Source organism: Xyrauchen texanus, chromosome 18 (assembly GCF_025860055.1).
Source record: "Xyrauchen texanus isolate HMW12.3.18 chromosome 18, RBS_HiC_50CHRs, whole genome shotgun sequence".
Lineage (NCBI taxonomy): Eukaryota > Metazoa > Chordata > Actinopteri > Cypriniformes > Catostomidae > Xyrauchen > Xyrauchen texanus.
This window is the reverse complement of record NC_068293.1, coordinates 40,730,930-40,756,925: the sequence shown is the minus strand read 5'-3', so window position 1 is coordinate 40,756,925 and position 25,996 is coordinate 40,730,930. Positions and strand designations below refer to the sequence as shown.

The following is a 25,996-nucleotide window of genomic DNA, read 5'->3' as shown; positions in this document are numbered from 1 at the left end:
ATTTCTTCTAAATCGCACAACAACTGTGTCGTTCGTTTGTGCTCGGTTTGTGCTGTTTTGTGCCGTTAAAATTAACATTGTATCTATTTGCCTTTCGCAGATATAGCTAATTTAATTCGGGAGCTGTGACGTCACTCTCCACCCCATGTCGTTCAAATCGCTCTGAACCGGTGTCATTCGTTTGTGCTCGGTTTGTGCTGATTTGTGCCGCAAAAACGAACGTTTGTGCTGTTTTGGTGTTTGAGATATTGAACATTATTGTTTTGGTTGTGTTACGTCACTCTCCACCCCATTTCTTCTAAATCGCACAACAACTGTGTCGTTCGTTTGTGCTCGGTTTGTGCTGTTTTGTGCCGTTAAAATTAACATTGTATCTATTTGCCTTTCGCAGATATAGCTAATTTAATTCGGGAGCTGTGACGTCACTCTCCACCCCATGTCGTTCAAATCGCTCTGAACCGGTGTCATTCGTTTGTGCTCAGTTTGTGCTGTTTTGTGCCGTTAAAAAAAACATTATATCTATTTTCCTTTCGCAGATATAGCAAATTTAATTCGGGAGCTGTGACGTCACTCTCCACCCCATTTCTTCTAAATCGCACAACAACTGTGTCGTTCGTTTGTGCTCGGTTTGTGCTGTTTGTGCCGTTAAAATTAACACTGTATCTATATCCCTCCTTTAGAAATAACAAATATAATTCGGGACAGTGACGTCACTCTCCACCCCACCTCATCTAAATCGCCCCAAAACGGTGCCTTTTGTTTGTGCTCGATTTGTGCCGTAGAAAGAACCATCATAAATTATTCCATTCTTCAGACCCATTCTTCAGACATCACAAAATCTTTGGAGGTGTAGTGACGTCACGCAAGCAAGCCGCGCTCTCCATCCATCTCGTCTACAAACCTGTCTGGTGCGTTTGTCCTCGCACATGGCCGCTTCTGTCATTGTCTTTTCTTCTTTAGATAGCCTACTGAAATGTTTTAGTTTAGATTTGTGCTAGATATTGACATTTGGTCTTTATAAAATCACCAATGCACTATATGTAGGCCTAATGTACTGTCAACACTCTGGCTCAAGGCTACGTGTGACTGATGCTTTGATTTTGTCCAATAAAAAAAAAAAAAAGTTGTGTACTGTCTTAAGTTTTCGGAATACTTCAGTTTACAGACATTTAAAGTCTTTCTGCCCCTTAAAAACATTTGTTTACCCTAAGCACTGCATAGTGGGAAAACAAAACAGGAAAAGGTATCTGGCTGTGAAAAAGGTAAGCATGTGCTCTGAGATAAAATACTAAAAAAGTACTAAAATCATGTGTGCAGGTCAACACAATTTACAGGATAATTTGATCAAATAAGAAATTGACAGACACATCAAAAATTTGAGACTTTTTATAAATTTTGGGCAATCAGGTAAATGTATCATGTCCAAATGATCCTCAATTTGTCACATTAATAAGAGTAGACCTAAGTTATTAGTTAAGATATGTACAGCAATGTACATTTCATGGCAAAAAGCTTGATGTTATGCAGAGGAAATGACAAAAAGCAATATACAAGTGGCATATGTGTTCCATTTAATCCTCTGAAGTCATATAATTAACTTCACATTGTGAACAGACAAAAATGTAACTGATTCACAGAAAAGATTGTCACCCATCCTGTACTGGCCGAGTTCAGTTATTCAGTTATCAGCTCCTTTTGGTAACACTTTATTTTATGGTGTCTGTGAGTAATTAATTAATTAATTAGTAGTTGACGTTGTAATAACATTTTACAAAATGTAATTAACATGTAACTATGTTATGGAACAGCCTGTACTTACAGATTGTAATTATGCACATGTAATAGGCAGCTACTGTTACACACATGTAACAAGCAGAGTCGGTTACATACGTGTTACACACTTGGTACAGTGTAATTATATAACAAAGTATTGAGTACTACACAATGTAACAACAAGTACTTAGGCTACTAAGGTCAGGAAAATCCTGCAGTTACACATGGTAATTTTGTACGTTCTGTAGCATTACACGTATGTAGCATAAAATAAAGTGTATCAAGATTGTTCACACTAGTTCACAGCTTAAATACATGCAGTAGCTTCTTAATTACATTAAAATGACAGAATATTACACAGGTATAAGCAACGTAAAATAAAGCGTATCAAGATTGTACTTAAGTGTACTTCATTTCATCTTACCTTATCCATATGCACCTTAGTTTGAATTAACTCACTAGTTCACAGCTTAAATACATGCAGTAGCTTCCTAATTACATAGCAGTTACATAATATAACACAGGGATAAGCTACGTAAAATAAAGTGTATCAAGAATGTACTTAAGTGTACTTCATGTGTATCTATAAACCTTATCCAACTCTGCTTGTTACATGTGTGTAACAGTAGCTGCCTATTACATGTGCATAATTACAATCTGTAAGTACAGGCTGTTCCATAACTTAGTTACATGTTATTATAACGGCTACTTCTATGTAATTAATTAAGTAATTACTCTGTATCACGAACACCGTAAAATAAAGTGTTACACTACTTTTCATATAATTGGAGAATGTGTTGTCTTTGAGCTCTTTTGTAATGAATTAGTTGATTTAGTTCACAAAAGGATTCTTAGTAAATCTTTTTCTGAACTCATTGACTTGGTGATCCATATCACTGGAATGAAAGATTAACAGAAAACAATGACTTTGAGATGAGATTTTTACTGAAATATTGAAAATTCAGTCTGTTCTTTAATGCCACCAAATGACGGATTCTCTAGTCATAAAAAAGTAGCAATATCTAAACACGACCAATATAGGATGGATGACAAGATTTTCTGAGGTAAATCTAATTGAATGACCTCAGAACAATTGGACTATAGTACATATATGTTGTACAGCCCACATGCTTTTATTTCAGCCATCATTTACTTGAACTGATTTGGAAAAAAAAGATGCAGTTTAAGTGAATGGCGACTAAGTCACTCCCTATCATTTTGCCCAACATCTCGATTCCATGGAAGAAAGTAATAAAATAAATAAATAAATATACTTGTTACCAACAGGTTACATGCTTATTCAAACCAGGGTCATATATATATATATATATATATATATATATATATATATATATATATATATATGTACAGTGAGGAAAATAAGTATTTGAACACCCTTCTATTTTGCAAGTTCTCCCACTTAGAAATCATGGAGGGGTCTGAAATTGTCATCGTAGGTGCATGTCCACTGTGAGAGACATAATCTAAAAAAAAATCCAGAAAACACAATATATGATTTTTTAACTATTTATTTGTATGATACAGTTGCAAATAAGTATTTGAACACCTGTCTATCAGCTAGAATTCTGACCCTCAAAGACCTGTTAGTCTGCCTTTAAAATGTCCACCTCCACTCCATTTATTATCCTAAATTAGATGCACCTGTTTGAGGTCATAAAGACACCTGTCCACCCCATACAATCAGTAAGAATCCAACTACTAACATGGCCAAGACCAAAGAGCTGTCCAAAGACACTAGAGACAAAATTGTACACCTCCACAAGGCTGGAAAGGGCTACGGGAAATTGCCAAGCAGCTTGGTGAAAAAAGGTCCACTGTTGGAGCAATCATTAGAAAATGGAAGAAGCTAAACATGACTGTCAATCTCCCTCGGACTGGGGCTCCATGCAAGATCTCACCTCGTGGGGTCTCAATGATCCTAAGAAAGGTGAGAAATCAGCCCGAACTACACGGAAGGAGCTGGTCAATGACCTGAAAAGAGCTGGGACCACCGTTTCCAAGGTTAATGTTGGTAATACACTAAGACGTCATGGTTTGAAATCATGCATGGCACGGAAGGTTCCCCTGCTTAAACCTGCACATGTCAAGGCCCGTCTTAAGTTTGCCAATGACCATTTGGATGATCCAGAGGAGTCATGGGAGAAAGTCATGTGGTCAGATGAGACCAAAATAGAACTTTTTGGTCATAATTCCACTAACCGTGTTTGGAGGAAGAAGAATACCATCCCTACTGTGAAGCATGGGGGTGGTAGCATCATGCTTTGGGGGTGTTTTTCTGCACATGGGACAGGGCGACTGCACTGCATTAAGGAGAGGATGACCGGGGCCATGTATTGCGAGATTTTGGGGAACAACCTCCTTCCCTCAGTTAGAGCATTGAAGATGGGTCGAGGCTGGGTCTTCCAACATGACAATGACCCGAAGCACACAGCCAGGATAACCAAGGAGTGGCTCTGTAAGAAGCATATCAAGGTTCTGGCGTGGCCTAGCCAGTCTCCAGACCTAAACCCAATAGAGAATCTTTGGAGGGAGCACAAACTCCGTGTTTCTCAGCGACAGCCCAGAAACCTGACTGATCTAGAGAAGATCTGTGTGGAAGAGTGGGCCAAAATCCCTCCTGCAGTGTGTGCAAACCTGGTGAAAAACTACAGGAAACGTTTAATTGCAAACAAAGGCTACTGTACCAAATATTAACATTGATTTTCTCAGGTGTTCAAATACTTATTTGCAGCTGTATCATACAAATAAATAGTTAAAAAATCATACATTGTGATTTCTGGATTTTTTTTTTAGATTATGTCTCTCACAATGGACATGCACATACGATGACAATTTCAGACCCCTCCATGATTTCTAAGTGGGAGAACTTGCAAAATAGCAGGGTGTTCAAATACTTATTTTCCTCACTGTATATATATATATATATATATATATATATAATGTGTGTGTGTGTATATATAACCGTGGTATGAATAAGCATGTAACCTGTTGGTAATGAGTTAGTTAATTTGGCCGAACTACTTTATTAAAAACTACATTAAAAATAATTCCTGTTTTGATCAGATGCCTAGGGAACCAGCCTGTGGACGTGATGACATCATCAAAGTCATCAGTGCTGCAAAGGAACAGATTATTACAGGAACAAACATAGCAGTTCCCACAGAAAAGGTGTGGGCAGATTTAAGCAAACAACTAAATAACAAAGTTTCACCAAAGAACCTTTATACTATTGTGAAGACAAATAGGCACAATATATGGCAAATCCTTGAGGTATGCAAAATCGACACAGATCTAGGTCCAAACAGTGACAGCTCACAAGAAAGCTTAGCAGATTTTCATTCAGCAGTGTCAATGGCAGACACAAATCAGCAAAGTCAATGCTACGACATTACATTTGAGATCAGTCTCTCTCATCAGAAATGGGTAGAAATCTGGCCTGAAAAGGTTGATTACAATGACAAATCACTCAACACATGTAAAAGAGAATACACCATCCTGAAACGTGGTGCATGGACACACGTTTTGTATGAGGAGATATGGAAAAATATCAAGACCTCATGCACTCTTAGATTCAGGAGGGCAAAAATTTTTCCAAATAACACATCTCACTACATAGACATAATTGGGCACTGCACAGAGTGTGACGCACAATTGTCTATAAAAGCAGAGAACATGCCAGTGGATAATGAACCAGTTGTGCTTCAATGCATAATCCGCAATGTTGATAACAGTCTCCATACTGGTAATGCAAAACGGAAGTTATCAGGAGATCTGAGAACACGTGTGTCTAAAGAACTCTGGGAAGGCCGAAAACCAGCACATATATGGCGAGCAGCTGAGGCTTACAAACTGATGAATGTTGGTGACCCAGAGCCTAGCCACCTGCCAAATCTGGCAACATTAAGAAAAGCCAAACAAGAGATGGGTGACAAAGAACTTGGAGACAAAGATCCAATCATGTCATTGCATCTACTAAAATACAGTGTACCCCACAATGGAAGCATTCATGACATAGGCCTTGATAGGTTTTTTTGCCATTACTGGACCCCATCTCAGATGCAAGTGTATCAAATGAAATCCAAGTACTCTGGCTCATTTGTTAGTTTTGATGCAACAGGTACAGTTGTGAAAAGACTGAGTAGACCCTGTGGCAATTCTGGACATGTCTTCCTGTATCAAGGAGTTTTGTGTTCACAGGGAGATCATATTCCAGTAGTGCAAATGCTATCAGAGAGCCACACCATCAATTCTATTGCCAACTGGCTCATGGAATGGCAACGAGCAGGTGCTGCTGTGCCCAAAGAGGCGGTCTGTGATTTCTCCTTGGCTTTGCTTGGAGCACTGGTTAAGGCCTTCACTCCTTACCCAGACCTGAAAACATACATCAATCAGTGCTTTGGAGTGCTGGCAAGGAAGCCCAAAGACTCAAAGCTACCACCTTGCTTCATCAGAGTAGATGTTGCACACTGCATCAAGCTCATTAGTCGGTGGGAATGTCTAAGACAAAGAGGAAACAGAGTTAGAGAATTCTATCTACGAGCCATGGCACAACTTTTACAGTCTGATACACTGGAAGATGCAAGGGAGCTCATTCATTCAATTGCAGTTGTTGCCTTCAGTGAATCAGAAGGAAACGATGACAAAGGTTTACCTGTTGTCTCGGAAACATGCAAAGCACAATTGAAAAGACGATTTGCAGAGGGGTCTTGCCATGTGTCACTGAAGACGACCATTTAACAGAGGTGACCGGAGTTGAGGAGACACTACACACAGATCTGAAAACATGGGTTACAGAAATCTGTGAAGAAAGTAAGATGATTGCAGCACATCATGGTGACAGAGACAATCTTCATTTCCTTCCAGAGCTTGTCCCAAATATAATAAGAATGGCATGCTACCTACCCCTTTGGACAGCTGTGATGGTTCCGCACTTCAAAAGCATACACAACACAGCAACCTCTGCAAATGTTGAGGCTGAATTTAAAAACATAAAACATGGTCTTTTCAAACATGAAAGCCTCCCCATCCGAATTGACCGCTTTGTCATACGCCACCTTGAGTTTCTTGAGGGAAACATGAGGCTTTCCTCTGCACCGGTGAAGACAGAGGACATTGAGACAAAGAATCAGAAGACAAAAACTGCCCATAGTGAGCAGGACACAGAGGTTAAGCAACAATTAGTAGAGGAAGACCCTGTTGAAAACTGGAAAGGCCTCGGTGTTCCTCCAAAAAGCGACTGTCCTACCTGACCCCTTGCTCTGAGTGGTTGCATGCAGACATAAACCTGAAAAGAAAAAAGACAAAAATGAATGTCTTGAAAAATGGCAACTACCAGGCTAAAAAGCCCATCTTGGTTGACAAAATGCTTGTAAGTGTAAATAATACCTGTGCCTTTGATTCCTTTTGCCAGTGCCTTTGCTCTGCATTCTGTGACAGTGGATCATTCTGTCATTATCTCGACAAAGAGCACTCGAAAACTGAAATGTTGGATTTGGTAAAGACCATAGTCACAAAAGGAGTTGGAAAAGATGCTTATGCAAAGAGGGCAAAAATGCTATTGGATACATTTCAGTGTGTTCACCTAAAATCAGGTGTGAGGCAGGTCAATGCAGATTGCAATGTTGCTAACATTATCACATCAACAATGAAACAAATGCCAAGTGCAACACTTACAGCTGAGTGCTCTTCTCCATACTGCAGCCGAAATACAAAATCTTCAAGGACCATCTATCTCCTACCAGTCAACGTAGATATTCTACAAACTGGTGGACTGAAAAGCCTCCAAGCAGCACTGGAAGATGGGCTACACCTCAACAGGTCCAAGTGTCTGAAGCCACTGAAATCACCCCAAGAGTGTCCAGATAGCTGGAAAATTAAGGATGATCCATCAATGAAATTCCTCTGCAATGGCTCTGTCACACACAGATGCATACCTGGACAACTACTGTGTATTGAAACAAGTGTGGATACTAACCATCCACTGTCTGAAATCCCTGTCGACATGGAGCTGGACAATCAGTTGTTCACTTTGCGAGGGTTGTTGCATTCATTCCAGGACCAACAAGGGAATCTCTTGGACATTACGTGGCTTACTGCCGAAGAAACTCTTTTGCCTGGGAGAAATATGATGACCTGTGTGACCATGTAACAACAGTCTCAGCCAAAACCAAAATACAACCCCATGTCATGTTGTTCACAAAGGAGGACTAAAACCTTTGATAAATGCATTTCTTGGACTGGTCTCTGCAGAAATTAGTTCATAATCAATAAGAGAATGGTCTATATTGTTTTTCTATTGTTGTTAATCTACATTATCTCTATTCACTTTATGCCTGTTTTAACAGTTCCATGATTTTTTGAACAGAAGTTCTATTTTTCTTTAGTAAATGTTTTGTTATGTTATTTGTACCCATATCTATTCATTTTAACACTTCTCTTACATTAAGTCAAAACATTTTTGTAGTTCTCTTATTTTATGGTTCTTTAAAAAATATTTGTAAATTCTCCACAGGAAGATGTTGTCTGTTCAGCTGAGAGAGAGTGAGAGAGAGAAAAACATTAACCAGGTGGTTTGCTGGTATTAAATGAATACTTCACCCAACAATTAATACAATCTCTATGACTTTCTTTGTTTAGTATGAAATGACAGAATCCTAAACTGGTCAAAGCCGGGAAGATGTTAAACCAGCTAAGAACAGCAAACTAACAAGTAACAGTCCTAGATTATTTGCTTTAAAAACATTTTAAACAAACAGAAACACTGCTCACCTGTCCTTGGTTCACTTCCTCCTTCAGAGAAAGATAAAATGCTCAGATTATTTTTTATCATCTGCATTATAGGCCTAGATAAGGCCAAGATAATAGCCTACACATTTAAAACAAACTACAGTAGCCTAAACTTCCATCTGATAAATTAAGCTCGATTGGAATAAAAAACATAATAATATAACAAAGGAGATTAAGCGACGGACAAGAACACAAACAAACGGAAGGGCGTGCGCAATGTTCCGACATGCTACAAAGTTTTCAAAAAGCAACGTGCATTTTTAAACAAGTGATACGCGTCAATCAATCACATACTGTTTTTTTAATCTTGAGCTTGATGAAGTCACTGGCAATAAAACATTTCCTTATCTAAAGAAGAAAAGACAATGACAGAAGCGGCCATGTGCGAGGACAAACGCACCAGACAGGTTTGTAGACGAGATGGATGGAGAGCGCGGCTTGCTTGCGTGACGTCACTACACCTCCAAAGATTTTGTGATGTCTGAAGAATGGAGTACCCCTGACTGAAATTGTAATTCTTAAAATTCAATAAAAAAAAAATGTCTGAAGAATGGAATAATTTATGATGGTTCTCACGCTTGTTGGTGCGATTTAGATGAAGTGGGGTGGAGAGTGACGTCACTGTCCCGAATTATATTTGTTATTTCTAAAGGAGGGATATAGATACAGTGTTAATTTTAACGGCACAAAACAGCACAAACCGAGCACAAACGAACGACACAGTTGTTGTGCGATTTAGAAGAAATGGGGTGGAGAGTGACGTCACAGCTCCCGAATTAAATTTGCTATATCTGCGAAAGGAAAATAGATATAATGTTTTTTTAACGGCACAAAACAGCACAAACCGAGCACAAACGAATGACACCGGTTCAGAGCGATTTGAACGACATGGGGTGGAGAGTGACGTAACACAACCAAAAAAATAATGTTCAATATCTCAAACACCAAAACAGCACAAACGTTCGTTTTTGCGGCACAAATCAGCACAAACGCAGCACAAACCAATGGCATAGTTTTGGAGATTATTTCGTTTTATGGGGTGTCTATATTAATGAGTGTTTCTGCTTAACATGGACATGTGATGTTGAAACTACAGTGAATGTCAAGACTGGTTTTGCATTGAAAAAAAGAAGGTACTATTTCTTTGAAATTTAATAGGAAGAAAATCTATTAAGATGAGATTAAATTAAACGCTGCTAGAGCTTGCAGCCACTTATTGTCTCATGGTATTTCTCTCTCTTTCTACAGTTCATTATCCAACTTTAAATTATCCTCTCATGCCACCCTGGCCTGTGGTGGGTAACAGTAGCTCAGTGAGTATTGATGCTAACTATCACCCCTGGAGTCGCAAGTATGAATCCAGGGTGTGCTAAAACTCCAGCTAGGTGTTTTAAGCAACCAAATTGGCCCATTTAGTATATATAATGTGTTCCCTACCATTAGACACTTTGGGACCGCAATAAAAGTTTCGTTAAGGGGGGTCTTTAGTGAAGTTGTACACTATTCAAGAATGTATACATTTTGAATGGTTTCTAATATTGTTCAAAAATGATCCGAAGTGCTCCGTATGGACCGTTTCAAGGATTTAAACAATAACAAAGGAATTAGAACGCTACTAGCTCTGAAACATTTCCGGTCTCCTTATTGGATCCTCTAAATAAGGCTCTGAGTAAACATATTTTCACTAAGAACATCAAACCTTTACTTGAAAAGACTTATCCAGACGTGTTGATACTGAGCATCTAAGTGAGAGAGACAATTAAATTGTATTGTAGGGTAGATGCTCACAATTATTTCCTCAGCAGAAAGATGAGGAATATTGGATCACTCCACTAATAATCAATTAAGCTGTCCACGTGACCTGTAAGGTAAAGATTTTTTTTTTTCATTATTAAAATACTTTTTTGGTCTCTTTCTGCTACTCCAGTGACTTTTGTGTGACAAATTGCTTATGTTCCTAATTAGTAATTCACTTAGGATAAAAGCATCTGCTAAATGACTAAATTTAATAGTAAATGACTTGTACAGCTTTATTTATTTTAATGGTTGAGAAGTATATTCACTTTTATAGCTCTACCTATCAAACTTTAATTATTTGGTATAAATTTTGTTCATCTACCAGAGATATGATGTGTGCTACAGTTTTTAATACTGCATGTCTCACTTCACTGCTGCTGTTCATGTATCCATTTGTGGTTCCTTTTTCAGAGATCTAAACACTTTAATTTCCATTAATTTAAGGCATCCAGAGAACATCTAGCCACCAGACAACATGGTCCACATTTTAATAATGGAATTTTATGACAATCGTGATAATGTTATTAACGTTAATCGTGTTAAAGTCACTTTGAATGACTTTGAAAACTAGCCGGAAATGTTCAAGGGACATAGACGTCACTTCCTTAACCCTTGTGCTACCTTCGTGACATTTTTGTCTTTTTCATTTTCGATCATTTTGGTTGTGTTAATGCCAACGGCATAAAGTTTGCCAAATTTGTGTATTTTTGGGGGAATTTTGGAAGATTGTTAGAAGAATATCTAAGCTCTGTAGTTCCACACAATGCAAGTGAATGGTGACCAGAAGTTTTAATCTCTAAAAATCACATAAAGCCAGCATAAAAGTAATCCATGAGACTCCAGTGGTAAAATCCATGTCATCAGAAGCAATATGAGAGGTATGAGTGAGGAACAGATCAATATTTAAGTCCTTTTTTTTCAATAATTTTTAAAAACTTAAATGGATATGAAATCATCTTAAAAAATATTGATATTTATAGAAGTGGAAATATGTATTATGATTGTAAGGCTGGCACCAGGATGTCGTAAGAACTCGGAAAAGAACTCTGCGAGAACCAACGTCATAAAACTCTTACAAAGATAAGCATCTCCACCTGAGATAACGCACCCTGCTGATTAAGGACCATAAAACACAAATCTCACATCTGACTTCTATCTAACCTCAGGCCAATTTAAGGCCAGGAGCCGTGACAGAGAAGGCACGATCTCCTTTTGATTTTAAACAAAACTTAGGAATGAATAAAAGAAGACTCTTATAGGTTTAGAAGACGTTTACTGCTGAAGGAGTTCCTCAATGTAACGAGGTGCCAAGCCATTCGGACCCTTAAAAACAAATAATAAAATCTCATACTGAATTCTGAATTTAACTGGGAGCCAATGGAGAGATGCCAAACCAGGTGATGTACTAGCAGGCTTATTTTTATTATTTCTTATTTCTGCAACCTCCCTCTCTCAGACAATAATCTAATATATCTGTACACTCAAAAATAGAATGAGTGAAGCCCTACAACATCCTGTACCTCTCTGAGAACACAAACAACCAGGGGTGTAGATTAGGAAACTGGAGGGTGGGGGAAAGACACATTCTCATCAGCCTTTCTTCACAATATGGCTAGAAATGACTTAAACCTTTCAAACATTGGTCCCGTCAGACAGAACCAAAGAATAAAATCAGAAAATATACCTTAATGCCAGTGTCAAATATGATCTAAACTGAACCATTTCAGAAGCTTGTGTTGCCTCTTTGTCTATACTGTTAACTTAGTCACTAAAATGGGCAATCAAAAAACATGGAAAACTCAAAGAACAATAGCATTGTTTAGATGTATACTTACTATGACATAAGATTATTGTTGTCACACACATGACACTTTGAAAGAAATCCCAAATGTCTGTCCCCTTCAGTTTTTTGGCTGGTGATTGTAACGGGGTTCACAGGAAGTTACATCAACTAGCATGGCTGCGGTATCAAGAAAGTCTCATTGGACCGAAGAAATGGAAGAAAAATGAGTGAAGAATTCTGTTCTTTTATTGCCAATTTAAACTCCGTACCTGTTGTCTGAATACATAGATTTGACCCCAATGCCGGATTGTAGACTTTTATGAATGAATGAAATCTTTATTTCGAACAATTAATAAATTAATAATAAAAATAAATAAATGAAGACAGCAATACGTATGAAATTTCCATACAAATAAATAAACTCAAAAACAATAATCAACCTGTTCGAAAAGGGATAGGTAGAAGCCCTAGGCTTATCAAGACCTACCCCCAGTAACTACCCAAACCAATTCACAATCAAAGAAGATAAATCTAACATAACGTTTTACATAATACAAAAAAAACCTGCTAAATTACAATAATGCTTTATCTTAGTATTAAGATAATGAAAACAATAAAATCATAAAAAAAAAAAAACATAATCAAACTGCATTTACAATCATAATGAATTATCATTCACCCTCTTCACTTCTGTACTTGTCAAAAATAAAACTTTTATACCGTTTTTTAAATTGCAACATATTAACACTTTGTTTGATCGAACTGCTCAGACCATTCCACAAAAGCACCCCACAAATCGAAATACACATGCTTTTGAGTTTTGTCCGAATCCTATGTTGACTCAAATTTAAATCCCTCTCAAGTTATAACCCCCAACCCTATATGTAAATAACTGTTGTATGTTTCCAGGCAGCTGTTTATTTATTGCTTTATAAATTAATTGAGCGGTCTTAAATTTAACTGAGATCATTAAACTTTAGAGTGTGCCATTTTAAATATAGTAAATTAGTATGCTCATGATATCCTACCTTATTTACTATCCTAATTGCTCTTTTTGTATTGTGCTTAATGTTTGTAAGGTGGTTTTGTAGGTGTTGCCCCATACTTCAACACAATAATTTAAATAAGGCAACACAAGGGAACAATACAAAATAAAAAGTGATTTTTTACTCAATACATGCCTTGCTTTCCCCATTACTCCAATACTCTGCGCTACTTTTGTTCTAACATATTTGATATGGGGTTTCCAACAAATTTTATGGTCAAGAATCACACCCAAAAATATATTTTCATACACTCTTTCTATTTTAACATTATTAATCATAACTTTTACTTGTATATCGGCTTTACGATTACTAAACAGTATAAATTTGGTTTTATCTAAATTTAACGATAATTTATTTAAGTCAAACCAAATTTTTAACTTATTAATTTCTGATGTGACCACCTCCAAAAGCTGCTTCAAATTTTCCCCTGAACAAAAAATATTGGTATCATCCGCAAAAATCACAAATTTTAAGAGGTCAGTCACCCTACATATGTCATTTATGTACATAATAAATAATTTCGGACCCAATATTGACCCCTGTGGTACTCCACAGGTGATACCCAAGCACTCCGATCTGTACTCACCCATTTGAACAAATTGAAGTCTGTTACTTATGTAACTTTTCATCCAATCTAATGCAACTCCTCTGATACCATACTTTTCCAGTTTATTGATTAACAAACGATGATCTATTGTATCGAAAGCTTTTTTAAATCAATAAATACTCCCACTGCGTACTGTTTGTTATCTATAGCACTGGTAATGTCTTCAATTAACTCCATTAGTGCCATTGATGTAGATCTGTTTGTACTAAATCCATACTGACTGTCAACCAATAATTCATGCTTCTCAATAAAATTGTCCAATCTAATTACATACAATTTTTCTAATATTTTAGAGAACTGAGAGAGTAAAGACAATGGCCTATAATTCGTGAATTGATTTCTCTCTCTAGATTTATATAGTGGAATGATTTTTGCAATCTTCATTTTGCTTGGGAATACACCTGTTTTTAAAGACAAATTATAAATATGAGTTAACGGTTTAACGATTGCACCAATGACATCCTTAATTAAGACCATATCAATATCATTCACGTCTGTTGACTTTTTATTCTTACAATTATTAACAATTTCAATAATCTCAATTTCCTCCGCTGGTTTCAAAAACATAGAGTTAGGGTTACTATATAAATAATCAACTGCCTTCAGCCTCACTTTCAATCTGAGGACTTTTAATAACATCAGCCAGCTTTGCTCCCACACTTACAAAGAAATTGTTAAACCCATTGACCACATCTTCCATGTTGCTTAATGTCCTTTCTTTTTCTATAAAATGCTGAGGGTATTTTTTATTCATTGGTCCATTCCTTATAACATTATTTAACACTTTCCATATACCCTTGATATCATTTTTATTATCATTTAATATTTTATTATAATAATCTTTCTTACTTCTCCTCATGATACTGGTCAATTTATTTTTATATATTTTGTATTTATTCTCAGCTTCTTTAGTTCTGTGTTTTATAATTTCTTTATACAAGGTATTCTTTTTTTACAAGCATTTTTTAATCCTTTTGTCATCCATGGTCTCTCTATAAATTTGTGCTTTATGGTTAATTGTTTTAAAGGACAGTGTTCATCATATAAAGATTTAAAGGTGGTTTATAATATAAACCATCATGCTATGTGGAATCAAATGGTTTTTTTACATCAACAAATCATGCATAAATTTTGCTTTTGCTTTTTTGATGAACGTGCTGGTTGACTATCGTGTGTAGCGTGTGAATGTGGTCAGTGGTGCGGTGATTTGGTTGGACAGAAAGTCTTCCCCAGATTACTGTTCACACAAATGCCTTTGTAGTCACTGAATCTCTCTCTCTCTCTCTCTCTCTCTCTCTCTCTCTCTCTCTCTCTCTCTATCTATCTCTCTGTCTCACATTCTTTCAAAAGTTTAAAAATAATGTTTGAAAATAAATATGATGTCATCATTTACTCACCTTCATGTTGCTACAAACCCAGGTGACTTTCTTTTTCTGTGGAACACAAGAGATGATTGACATCTGTCGCCAATCATTTTCATGCATTTTTTGCCATACAATGAATGTGAATAGTGACTGAGGCTAAAATTCTGCCTTACAACTCTTTTCCACATAAGCAAGAAAGTCAGAAGGTTTTGAAGCAACATGAGGGTGAGTAACTGATGACAGAATTTTTATTTTTTGGTAAACTATATTTGTAAAATGTAATATAATTTGAATAATGTTTAGAGAATAAAATCTAATAACTCACTCCTTATATTTTTAGTGGTATATTAATGTAAATGAGTGCATAATGTTGTAATGTAATGTTTTTAAGGTTGTGTTGAGAAAGGTAGGTAGCACACCCATATGCTATTTTAGAGAGGAAAACAGGTTGCTTCACTTATCTGTTGTCAAGGGGGAAGTTGAAACTTTGGTGAAAACATGTTGTTGCTTGACAAAACCCAGATTGATTGCCTAACAAAGAATAATGTGTATCTGTAAGAAATGGCACTTTTTTTTAAACTCGTTTATTTACACATGCAAAGCAGAGTGAAAAAATTACAATTTGCTTTTGATATTATTTTGGAGGAAGCAAATGTATGCAACTGACAAAAAACCTCTATACATGTACATTGGTAAAACAAAATATGGATGAAAAGTGCACAAAAATGAAGTAATCTACATGTGTTATTAAATCATGCTGAGATAACCTGAAACCACTGGAAAATGACAGGTTGATTTGCATAGATAATTTTGACAAACAAGCCTACAGCTTTCAAAGTGTGCAGTCTGAGTCACACAAACCAAAAACAAATCATTAAACTATTGTTATCATAAAAAAATTCACAGACAGTTAAAAATACTTCAAACACAAGATACAAAAGCTGATAAACACATACGTTTTGCTGTAATACCCTGTAACAGAGAATGATTTTACTTGTGGACTATTTGCTTTACAGTATTTTACATAGAAAGCATAAAGCAATTGTCTTGATGGAATATTTCACTCAAATAAATAATAATGTGTCATTATTTCCTCATACTCATGTCATTCTAAACCTGTAAGCTGCTATTCTATTGTGGAACACCAAAGGAGGCATTTTGAAGAATCTTTACCAGTGCGTGTCAGGGGAGGTGTGCAGATTGAAGTAAAATCAAAAGACACATAATTATAATAAACATATATTGTGAAGATAAATGAAAACTAACAGCTTAATGGACCACAGTCCATCTTAATAGACCGTAGAGCTCTATGGAGTTATAATATGGTTAAATGTTGAGAGCACATGCATATCATGCTGTTACAAAATAATGCAGAACATGGTTATTCATAGCCGTCAATCAGGCACCAGTGTATGACGCATTGCTTAATGAGTCAGTCTGAGTCTAAAGTTATTGATCATCATTGGTGAATTGCTTCAGCACATGAAATATTAGTAATTTTGATCATATAAAATGAGAGGACAATTCCTAATAAACCGAGTGTCCCGGTAGTGCAAGTCATCTTTCCAGGTCATCTTTTCAGATTACTCTGGGATCTCTACAAGGAAGTTAATGAAATAATTGTATCTTAAATTAATGATCATGTCCATTTATATATATTTGCCAAGTAGTATTGTAATAAGTGGGATACTGAGCAGTCAAGAATTCAGCTGTTTCATGTGGTGCCGCAATGTCTTTCCTCTCACACAATAACACAATGACAATTTGTTTATTTACTTCCTAAGTAGCTGTGTAATATGTAGGATGATGTACACTAGACAATACAATTCATGCATTAAATTCCAATGCAGCTTTCACAATAGCTTTGTGTTCCAAACAGACTGAAATTTAAATGTTATTCAATGATCATTTTCTGCTTCTATTCCTTGATATATTAGTATCAGTCATGCAGGAAGATCAGACCTTTCCTATCTGAGCATGCTACTCAACTTCTTGTCCAGGCTCTTGTCATATCTAGACTGGACTACTGCAATACTCTTCTGGCAGGACTTCATGCATGTAGAGTCACGGTTGGTTTTCAACAAGCCCAAGAGAGCGCATGTTCATAACAGAACAAAGACATGCCAATTAATATATAGAGAATGAGATTTGAGAGCTGCAGAAGAAAGTTTTTTATTAAATAGCAGCATACATTTTAGCCTGTCCCTTGCAAAAAACTATTGTATGAATTCAGAACATTTGGAATATAGTTTAAGAAGTGGTTTAGCTACTTTTATAAGGCTTTTAATGTTTTTTATTGTCCTTTTGTTTGAGCTGGACAGCCACTGTTTACTCTAAACCTTTGATGTATTAAAATTAGCATTGTAAATATTCTTCAAAAGCTATCCTTTCATGATCCACAGGATACAGCAAGTAACAGCATATGGGTTAAGAACACATGATGGTAAGTACATTATGACCGATATATGGGGGGTGGGGGGGGGGGGTCGAGTTATATAACAGAATGCAAAGGCTCTTTATACCCTTATAAAAGTAAGATGCACTATGAATGTCAATGTTGGTTACAGCGTCACAGACATTTGCCTGGAGCTTGCAGAGCTATACACAGATCCCACTCTGTATTTTGACAGCGTTTCTCTTCCCAATAGGCCTTTCTTGAAGAGAGACATGAGGAGCTGGTTGCGGAATTTCTTGCCAATGAAAGCATACAGAACGGGGTTTATGGCACAGTGGGTGAAGGCTAAAGCCTGTGTGACATACATCGCCACATCCAAACTGTCCCTCAGCTCGCACGTTTCCGTCATCCAACTGCCTCGCATCAAGGTGTCGAGTAGCTCGGTGATGTTATTGGGCAGCCAGCAGATCACAAAAGCCAGAACGACGCTCAATATGACACGCATCGCCTTCTGCTTTTGGCTGTTGCGCGAATGGCAGAGTGTGCACATAGTACAGCTGTAACCAAAGATCATAACGGCCAATGGTAGGAAGAATCCCACGATGTGGCGAAGAATCCGCAAGCCCACCCTCCAATCGTCAACGGTGTCTGCACTCAGATTCTCATGACATATGTAGACGTTAGTCATGGAATTAGGCACAAATGCTTCGCGATGCACCACGATGGGCAGGGACAACAGAATGGCACACAGCCACACCACTGCACACACTGCGCCCACTAGGTGGCGCTGTCGGGAGAGAAATTGGGTCGCTTTTACGATGGCAAGGTAGCGATCGATACTGATGCATGCCAGGAGGAATACACAACAGTAAAAAGTAGTTTCCTGCACACCGGATACCAGTTTGCACATAACGGTACCGAACGGCCAATGGCTGGAGTGAAGGTTAGCCGCCCAGAACGGGAGAGTCAATGAAAAGAGCAAGTCAGCAATGGCCAGGTGCATCAGGTAAATGTCAGTAGACGCCCTCTGGATTTTCATGATAAATACCACAACTATCACCACGGTGTTCCCCAGCAAGCTGAGACAGAAGACTATGATGTAGACCACAACCAAAATTGTGCTGTTCAGATACTGCAAGCTGTCCATACATGGTGGGGAAAATACGTACATGTCATAATCTGTAGTACCGTCCAAGTTTAATAAATTAGACTGTGAAAGGGGGAGAAACATTATAAGAACCAGCATTATTACTAAAGTAACACCAACATTTAAATGATATAATAATGATATCATTAGAAAGCTGAGACTTTTTACTTAAAGGGATAGTTCACATAGTTTACATCTGAAAATCACATGTGGTGCCTGTTTAGTTAAAGTGGAGATTTAGAGTAAATAAGTACTTAAATATTTATCTGTTTCTCACCCACACCTATTATATCGCTTCAGAAGATGTGGATTTAAACACATACATGTATGATGCCCTTATGTGCTTTTTGGAGCTACAAAGGTCTGATCACCATTCACTTGCGTTGCATGAACCTACAGAGCCGAGATATTTTTCTGAAAAATCTTCATTTTTGTTTTGCAGAACAAAGAAAGTCATACATATCTGGGATGGCATGAGGATGAGTAATTGATAAGAGAATTTTCATTTTTGGGTGACCTGTCCCTTTAAATGCAAATAATAAAAAAACACATTTTGGGTCATAGTGACACAAAATGATGGACTGGATTACATTTTTCACTGGAAGATTGCAACACTCAAATTATGCACTACTAGTCAATTTTGGACACACTTGACTGAATTTCTGTTTGTCATGCTATTAAACCCCCTTTTAATCTAAAATCGTTTGCTTAAATGTCTGAAATCATTTAGTGGACAAATGGAAACTGTGCATACTACTGTAAATGTCTTTACATAACTTGCATTCTTTTTATTTTTATGGATGAGCTGGAATGAACAGTGAAGGAAAAGTAGCCAAAATTGTCCCGCATACATGGGATCTCCTTCAATACTCTTTAATACCTCATACATTTGTTTGGGATAATGTCCAGAGTTTGCAGAGGGTGACTACTTTCAAGAAGCTTAAATATTAAGTCATTTTTTATGTTTAACAAGTTTTTGCTCAGTGCATGATTCCCATAAATTCATTTGTTATTATACAGTTTTGATGACTTTACTATTATTCTAATAGGTGGAAAACAGAAATAATATAGAATGAGTAGGTGTGTCCAAACTTTTAACTAGTAGTGTACACAGTGTTAAAAATGCATGTAAAGCATTGAATAACTGTAATCAAAATATTCCACATTCATATTATTGCAATATTCCTAATACACAATATGCAAGCTAAACAAACAGTCAGTATATAAATAATGACTTTAATCTCTTACCATTTTATGTTCTGTGATTTTACTGAGATTTACTGGCATCAGGCCTAGCAGGGGTGCTGGGATTCAGAGTAATTTTCAACACAAAAACAGTTATCTGAGAACAAAAACATAAAGCCTCTCTTTTTATTATTTTTATTACTACCTCCCTGTCCTTTCCTTCCTGTGTGAATAATCGAAAATTTGAAGTGCACTGTGGGTGTTAGAGAAGAGATATTATCAGCACCCCAGTTTCGTAAGAAAACAAACAAGAAGGAAGTAAGAGAGGCTTACTTACAATAAGTTTATTGTTAGTAGGCTAGTATACAGTAGGTGATTGTGTTTGCTATGATTTTAGATGTAAAACTTTTTTTGATGTACTGTGTACGTTATATGGATACTTTAATTGATTCCTTAATTACTAAATCTAAAACTGCAAATTAAATATATCTATAAAAAAATTGCAACTAACAAAATCATTGCTAAAACTAACTTAACTGAAATTAAAAGTACATTCGAAGTATTAAACTAGATTGTCTTTCTTTAGATATTGTGTGTTTGAATGATGCAGGGAATATTGTCACATGTTTGAGGGCCACAAAAGACAGAAATGGCTTTATCGGCCACCTGTGAGATATTTTTGAGCCAATTATGCTCCCTTATGGCTGAAAGAGATATTGTTGCCTTGGTGGTTGAAATGGATGGCCTATTTTCATCCTCACCCTCAACACTTAAATCCTACATGGCTTTCTGTTGCATGGCACCTTTCTCCAATGTGCAAATGTCTTTAGCTACAGTACATATACATGACATTCAGCAGATGCTTTTATCCAAAGCAACATACAGATGAGGAAAAACACAAGCAATTTATCATACAGGAGGAGACAACAATATATGTAGTGGCCTACTGCATCACTGCACAACAGGCAGACACATTAACAATAACAGCTTTATCAAGAAAGGACTAAAAACACCATACAATTCTGTATGTACACACATACCCTATAGGCCATGTCATCATCTGTGTATACATTTAGAACAATTGCTAATTATTTGTTGTAAATGGTATTATGCACTGTTATTCACTGGTTGTTCATAATTTACTTCAAGTTTGCATTGGATTAATTATATTCATAGGGATCTATATGATATATAACCACTTATGTTCAGGCTGCTTTTGCTTAAAAATAAAATCAGTGTGTATCAAATTCTTACAGGATTGTGGATTCTTGAGTATGTGAATACGCAGTTCTCATCAGTGTCAAGATATGACTGTATATGGAGACAAAGAGACATGTAATGAGATTGTTCATAACATTTTTATGAATTTAGAAATGAGAAAATACATCAATTAAAATCACACAATACATTAATCCATTATACGTTCTGCATGGAAAGGTTTGCTCTCATTATGTCTGTCGTCAGGCTGAGCCCACTACACAACTGACTGTCTCCAGGCTGCCTGAAACAATGCATTAGTAAAGTACCTCTCCCGAATACCTACAGTAAAATGGTCAAAAACGTTATTAATTAAAAGTGCTTCTATTTACTTTTTAAGTAGAATTAAATAAATATCCTGGATTCATTACAAGTGAAGCCCAGTTAACAGCATTCGTAGCATAATACTGATTACCAAAAAAATAAATATAAATTCTCATTCTTCATATAAAAAAGAAAATTAAAACGGAAAAATTGTGGTTACTGTAAGGCACTTTGTATAGCCAAAAGATGTAAACATTGGAGTTAAAAGTTTATTCTGGTTACAATAAAAGATGGACCGGCCCAATTCACTTCCATTGTAAGTGCCTCACTCTAAACATGAGTTTTAAATAATCGAGGGACAAGTTGATTATTATTATTGTTATTATTATTATTATTATTTGTGGTAATCAGTATCATGCCACAAATTCTGTTGATTGAGCTTAACTTGTATAGGACCCAGAATTTTCCTTTAATGGAAAATGATATAAAACCTCTGTACATTATTCTTAACAGATATGATGTGCTCCTAACCCCTTTTTGGTCTATTGTCCCTCACAGTTTTAGGCCCACTGTAATACCTGTCACTTAAGCTCCACCACCAGTTGCCCTGACTTAGGTATAGGTAGCTAAAAAAAACCTTTAGAGCGGTTTGTGCTTAAGGTGCTTTAAATGAAATTGTATGTTTTATCATACACCAGGTGTTATACAAATTGCTTAGAAAAGAAATATAACACATGTCTACTCAACAAACAGCATTATTTACAGTATCATTCATGCATTTATCTTTTAGAACCTCAGCTAAGCAATTTACATGCACGTGTAGGCCAACTTCTCCCTCTGCCCTGTGAACAAAACTACTTCTGTCCAACAGAGGGGGACACAGCATGACAATTACAACAGGTTTTATTTCCATTGAAGTCCATTCCCTGTTAAAAGCCAGCTTATAATGGGTTTTTGATGCTGGTTTGCAAGCCTCCATTGGTCAACGAGCACTTCTAGTCCAACACAGCTAGACTAACACCAAACCAGCATGGAATATTAATGCTAGTCTTTCAGCAGAGTTCTGTGGAGTACCAGTAGCTTACAGAAAGCTGGACGTGGCTTCTGAGGTCACTGAAGGCCTGTTATATGTGGCGACCACGAAACGTTCCAGAATCCTTTTCCTATAGAGCAATTGCAGAAACCTTCTTCGGAATTTCTCTCCCACGAAAGCATACAGCACGGGGTTCACACAGCAGTGTAGGAGGCCCAGGTTTTCAGTAGCAAACATGGCAGCATCCACAGATGTCCGTGTGGAACAGCTGAATTGATCTGCTTTGACCCTCAGTAGGGTGTCAACAATTGTCGCAACGTGGAAAGGTGTCCAGCATAGAAGGAAAGCTGCAACTACGGCTACAATCACTTTCATGGCTCTCTGCTTCTGGAAACCCTTTGTACGCAACAGCCGTGCCACTGTCACGCTGTAGCATGTCAACATGACTACTAGAGGGAGCAAGAAGCCAAGGAGGTGCCTTAAAATACGCGTGGCAAGTCGCCACTCATCGGCCTTATCCGCTTCAAAACGTTCCGCACAAACAGTCTGCTTGGCCATCGTGGAATAAAAAGCCTTGTTGTAGAGTGACGGTAAGGATAAGAAACATCCCAAAACCCACACGACTCCGCACACAACCCCGCTGCAAAATCTCTGTTGAGCCTTTTGAGCTTCCATAGCTCGGACGATAACCATATAGCGATCCACACTGATGCACGCCAGGAATAGGATGTTGGTGTAAAAGTTCACTTCTTTAACTAGGGAAACCAGTTTACACACTACATCACCGAACACCCAACCATGCAGCACTGAGACTGCAGAAAAGGGCAAGATTAGGGCCAGTAGAGAGTCTGCCAGCATTAGGTTGAATAAGTAGACATCCGAAGCAGAGAGCGTCCGTCTGTTTATAGCAATGACGTATCCGACAATCAAGTTCCCTGGTATGGCCATCAGAAAGATGATCACATAGAAGATACAAAATGAAATGTGGAGTGCATCAGCTATAATGATGGGATGACAGAGTAGAGTTTTTTCATCCACATTAAAGTCAGTGAGGTTGTTCAAGTCACTGTGGTTGAATTCCTCAGTGTAGAATTCACTATAGTCATCCCGGAAGTGAGAGGTGTTTGGATCTGTTAGAGAATGACAAATAAAAATGGTTTAAGGTAAAGTGTGTAATTTTACTTTAGTAGAATACAGTCTCTCTAGGTTCATACAATGCAAGTGAATGGTGACCAAATTTTTGAAGCTCCAAAAAGCACATAAAGGCAGCATAAAAGTAATCCAAATGATTCCAGTCTTATAATCCATGCCTTCAAGACCGATCTAATTGGCTTTGGGTGAGAACAGACAAAAATATAACTCCTTTTTCTCTATTAATCTTGACTTTAGCAAGATCTCCTTTCTCCTTTGTGATTATGATTTCATGCTCATTTACACTTGAAATCATTGAAATCATGATCACCAAGGAGATTACTGATGTCAAGATTTATAGTGAAAAGAAGTTACATTGTGGTACAAAACTGATTGGATCACTTCAGAAGACATTGATTAAACCACCTAAGTAATATGGATTACTTTTATGCAGCCTTTATGTGCTTTTTGGAGCATCAAAGTTTTGGTCACCATTCGCTTGCATTGTATGGACCAACAGAGCTGAGATATTCTTCTAAAGACCTTTGTTTTTATCTAGAAAAGTTATTTTGCCAGTTGGTTCATGAGGATGGTACATGAGATACTTTTAAAAACAGCATGTTGCTAATAATTTTATTATTAATAGTCCCATGCATGCAGTTTTTATGATTGCAATTTAATTGAGAGACTACATGGAATATTATATCCTTTAAAAAATGTGTTTGTCAGACTGCTGGACCATTTAAAATGAAATAGGCAAGAATATGGTTGAAAATAGGAAAAAAGTAAAAAGAAAAGCACTAAAATATGCTTCCCTTTTACTCCCATATGCATTTTAACTTAAAATCGTGATATTAATATTAAAAAAAAAATGAATGGCCATTGTTATGCTACCCTAATACAGATTTTTAAAAATCAGTTTTATGAATGATTGATTTTACATTTATATGATTGAATCAAACTTTGTGTAAAATGTAAAAATGCTTACCTTTCATTGCAGCTATTTGGTAAATGTGTTTTTGAGAAACCACAGGATGCAAATTTCCGAGTTGTATACTGAAGGCTCCTTTATACCCTTCAAAGTTATGTTGATATATCCTGTTTGCCCAAGCCCTAAAAGTCACTCAGAGGGTACAATCCTAACTAACATGCTCTAGTTTATCTATTTAAATCTGAAAACTATGTTCACTTAGATATCAGATTTCCCTTTCGGATGAAACAGATTGATATTCATTTAAATGTGTTCAGGATTCGAAGGGATGCAGAAGATTGAGGATGTAGAGTGATGTTGCTTTTATGCAGCTGAAAGAAAGCAGAAGATCACAGAGGTGTTTTCTCGGGAAATTTGAAGCAACCTAATGGTCACAAGATGCACACTCGTGTTCAGTGTAGGATACAAACATGATCACAATAACATAAAAGTGAAACTAAGAATCATATGTGACACTTGTGATCCAACACGATTATTTGTATATGAAGTCATGTGGTCATTATTCTGTAAAGCTGCTTTGAAATGATGTGTGTTGTGAAAGGCGCTATACAAATAAAATTGAATTGACTTGACTTGACTTAAAAAGAAAATCATTTTAAATAATAATTTTCTGATTGCATGTCTTGATACATTTGTTCAAAATGTCTTTTTAAGGTGGTTTACGTATAAATGTCAGTCTAAACCTAGTATTATTATGGTCTGAATATTGTAGAAAACAAATAAATATAACATTAAATAAAAAAATATATTTATATACAGAACTTTTAAAAAAACATGGTGTGCATATTCTGGAAGTGATTTTCAACATCAGAGGAAAGATTTGTCACATGTGAAGAGATGAGAGACCACGCATCATCACTTACCACAAACATATGATTTGCAGTCAGGTTTTAGGAAGTCTTGTTCTACAGATACATGTTTACTATATTTAACAGATTATATAAGGAAACAGATTGATGATGGAAAGTTGTGGTATGTGTCACAGTTATTCTCTTATTTTGAATTGGTTTTGTGTCATCCATCCTTAGTTTCCCCCGGACTACACTTCCCATAATGCACTGCCCTAACCTGTTCTCCATACCCTCATCTGCTTGTATAAACATCCTCCTGTTTTGTCCATTCCTTGTCAGTTCTTCAATTGTAACTAGTTGGTTATATATTGTTATGTTTGAGTTGTTAGTGTTCCACTCCAATGTATTTCCTTGTGTGATTCCATGTATGCCATTTGTTCCACTTCCTCGTCTACCATTAAAAGACTGAAAGGTTACTCCTCCGTCTCCTCTCTTCCACCCCATGAACCAACGTAACAGAAGGACTGACAGAACAAAGAATACAGACTCACTTACCTGTCCCTCCCAACATTCTCCTCACAAGACTCTCACGAGTCCTCTCCACCTTCTACTCCAGCAACCCCTC

General features: G+C 36.8%; 2 protein-coding genes across 2 annotated transcripts; both read right to left on the bottom strand.

Annotated features, from left to right (window-relative positions):
* Window positions 1-15,762: 15,762 nt before the first annotated feature.
* On the bottom strand, window positions 15,763-20,116 carry LOC127659206 (C-X-C chemokine receptor type 1-like). The gene is made up of 2 exons (XM_052148916.1): window positions 19,968-20,116; window positions 15,763-18,782 (listed from the first exon to the last, which is right to left on the bottom strand). The coding sequence occupies exons 1-2, from the start codon at window positions 20,004-20,006 to the stop codon at window positions 17,739-17,741; spliced, it is 1,083 nt and encodes a 360-aa protein (XP_052004876.1). The 5' UTR covers window positions 20,007-20,116; the 3' UTR covers window positions 15,763-17,738.
* A 2,390-nt stretch (window positions 20,117-22,506) lies between these two features.
* Window positions 22,507-24,809, bottom strand: LOC127659268 (C-X-C chemokine receptor type 1). The gene is made up of 2 exons (XM_052149008.1): window positions 24,578-24,809; window positions 22,507-23,588 (listed from the first exon to the last, which is right to left on the bottom strand). Exons 1-2 carry the CDS (start codon window positions 24,582-24,584, stop codon window positions 22,507-22,509), a joined length of 1,089 nt encoding a protein of 362 aa, XP_052004968.1. The 5' UTR covers window positions 24,585-24,809.
* Between the last annotated feature and the right edge of the window lie 1,187 nt (window positions 24,810-25,996).

Excerpts from the sequence above, each read along its gene's own strand:
- LOC127659206 (XM_052148916.1), bottom strand. The coding sequence starts at position 20,006 with ATGCCAGTAAATCTCAGTAAAATCACAGAACATAAAATG. Across the intron at positions 18,783-19,967 it reads AAATCACAGAACATAAAATG|TCTAATTTATTAAACTTGGA; the intron begins GTAAGAGATTAA and ends CCCCTTTCACAG.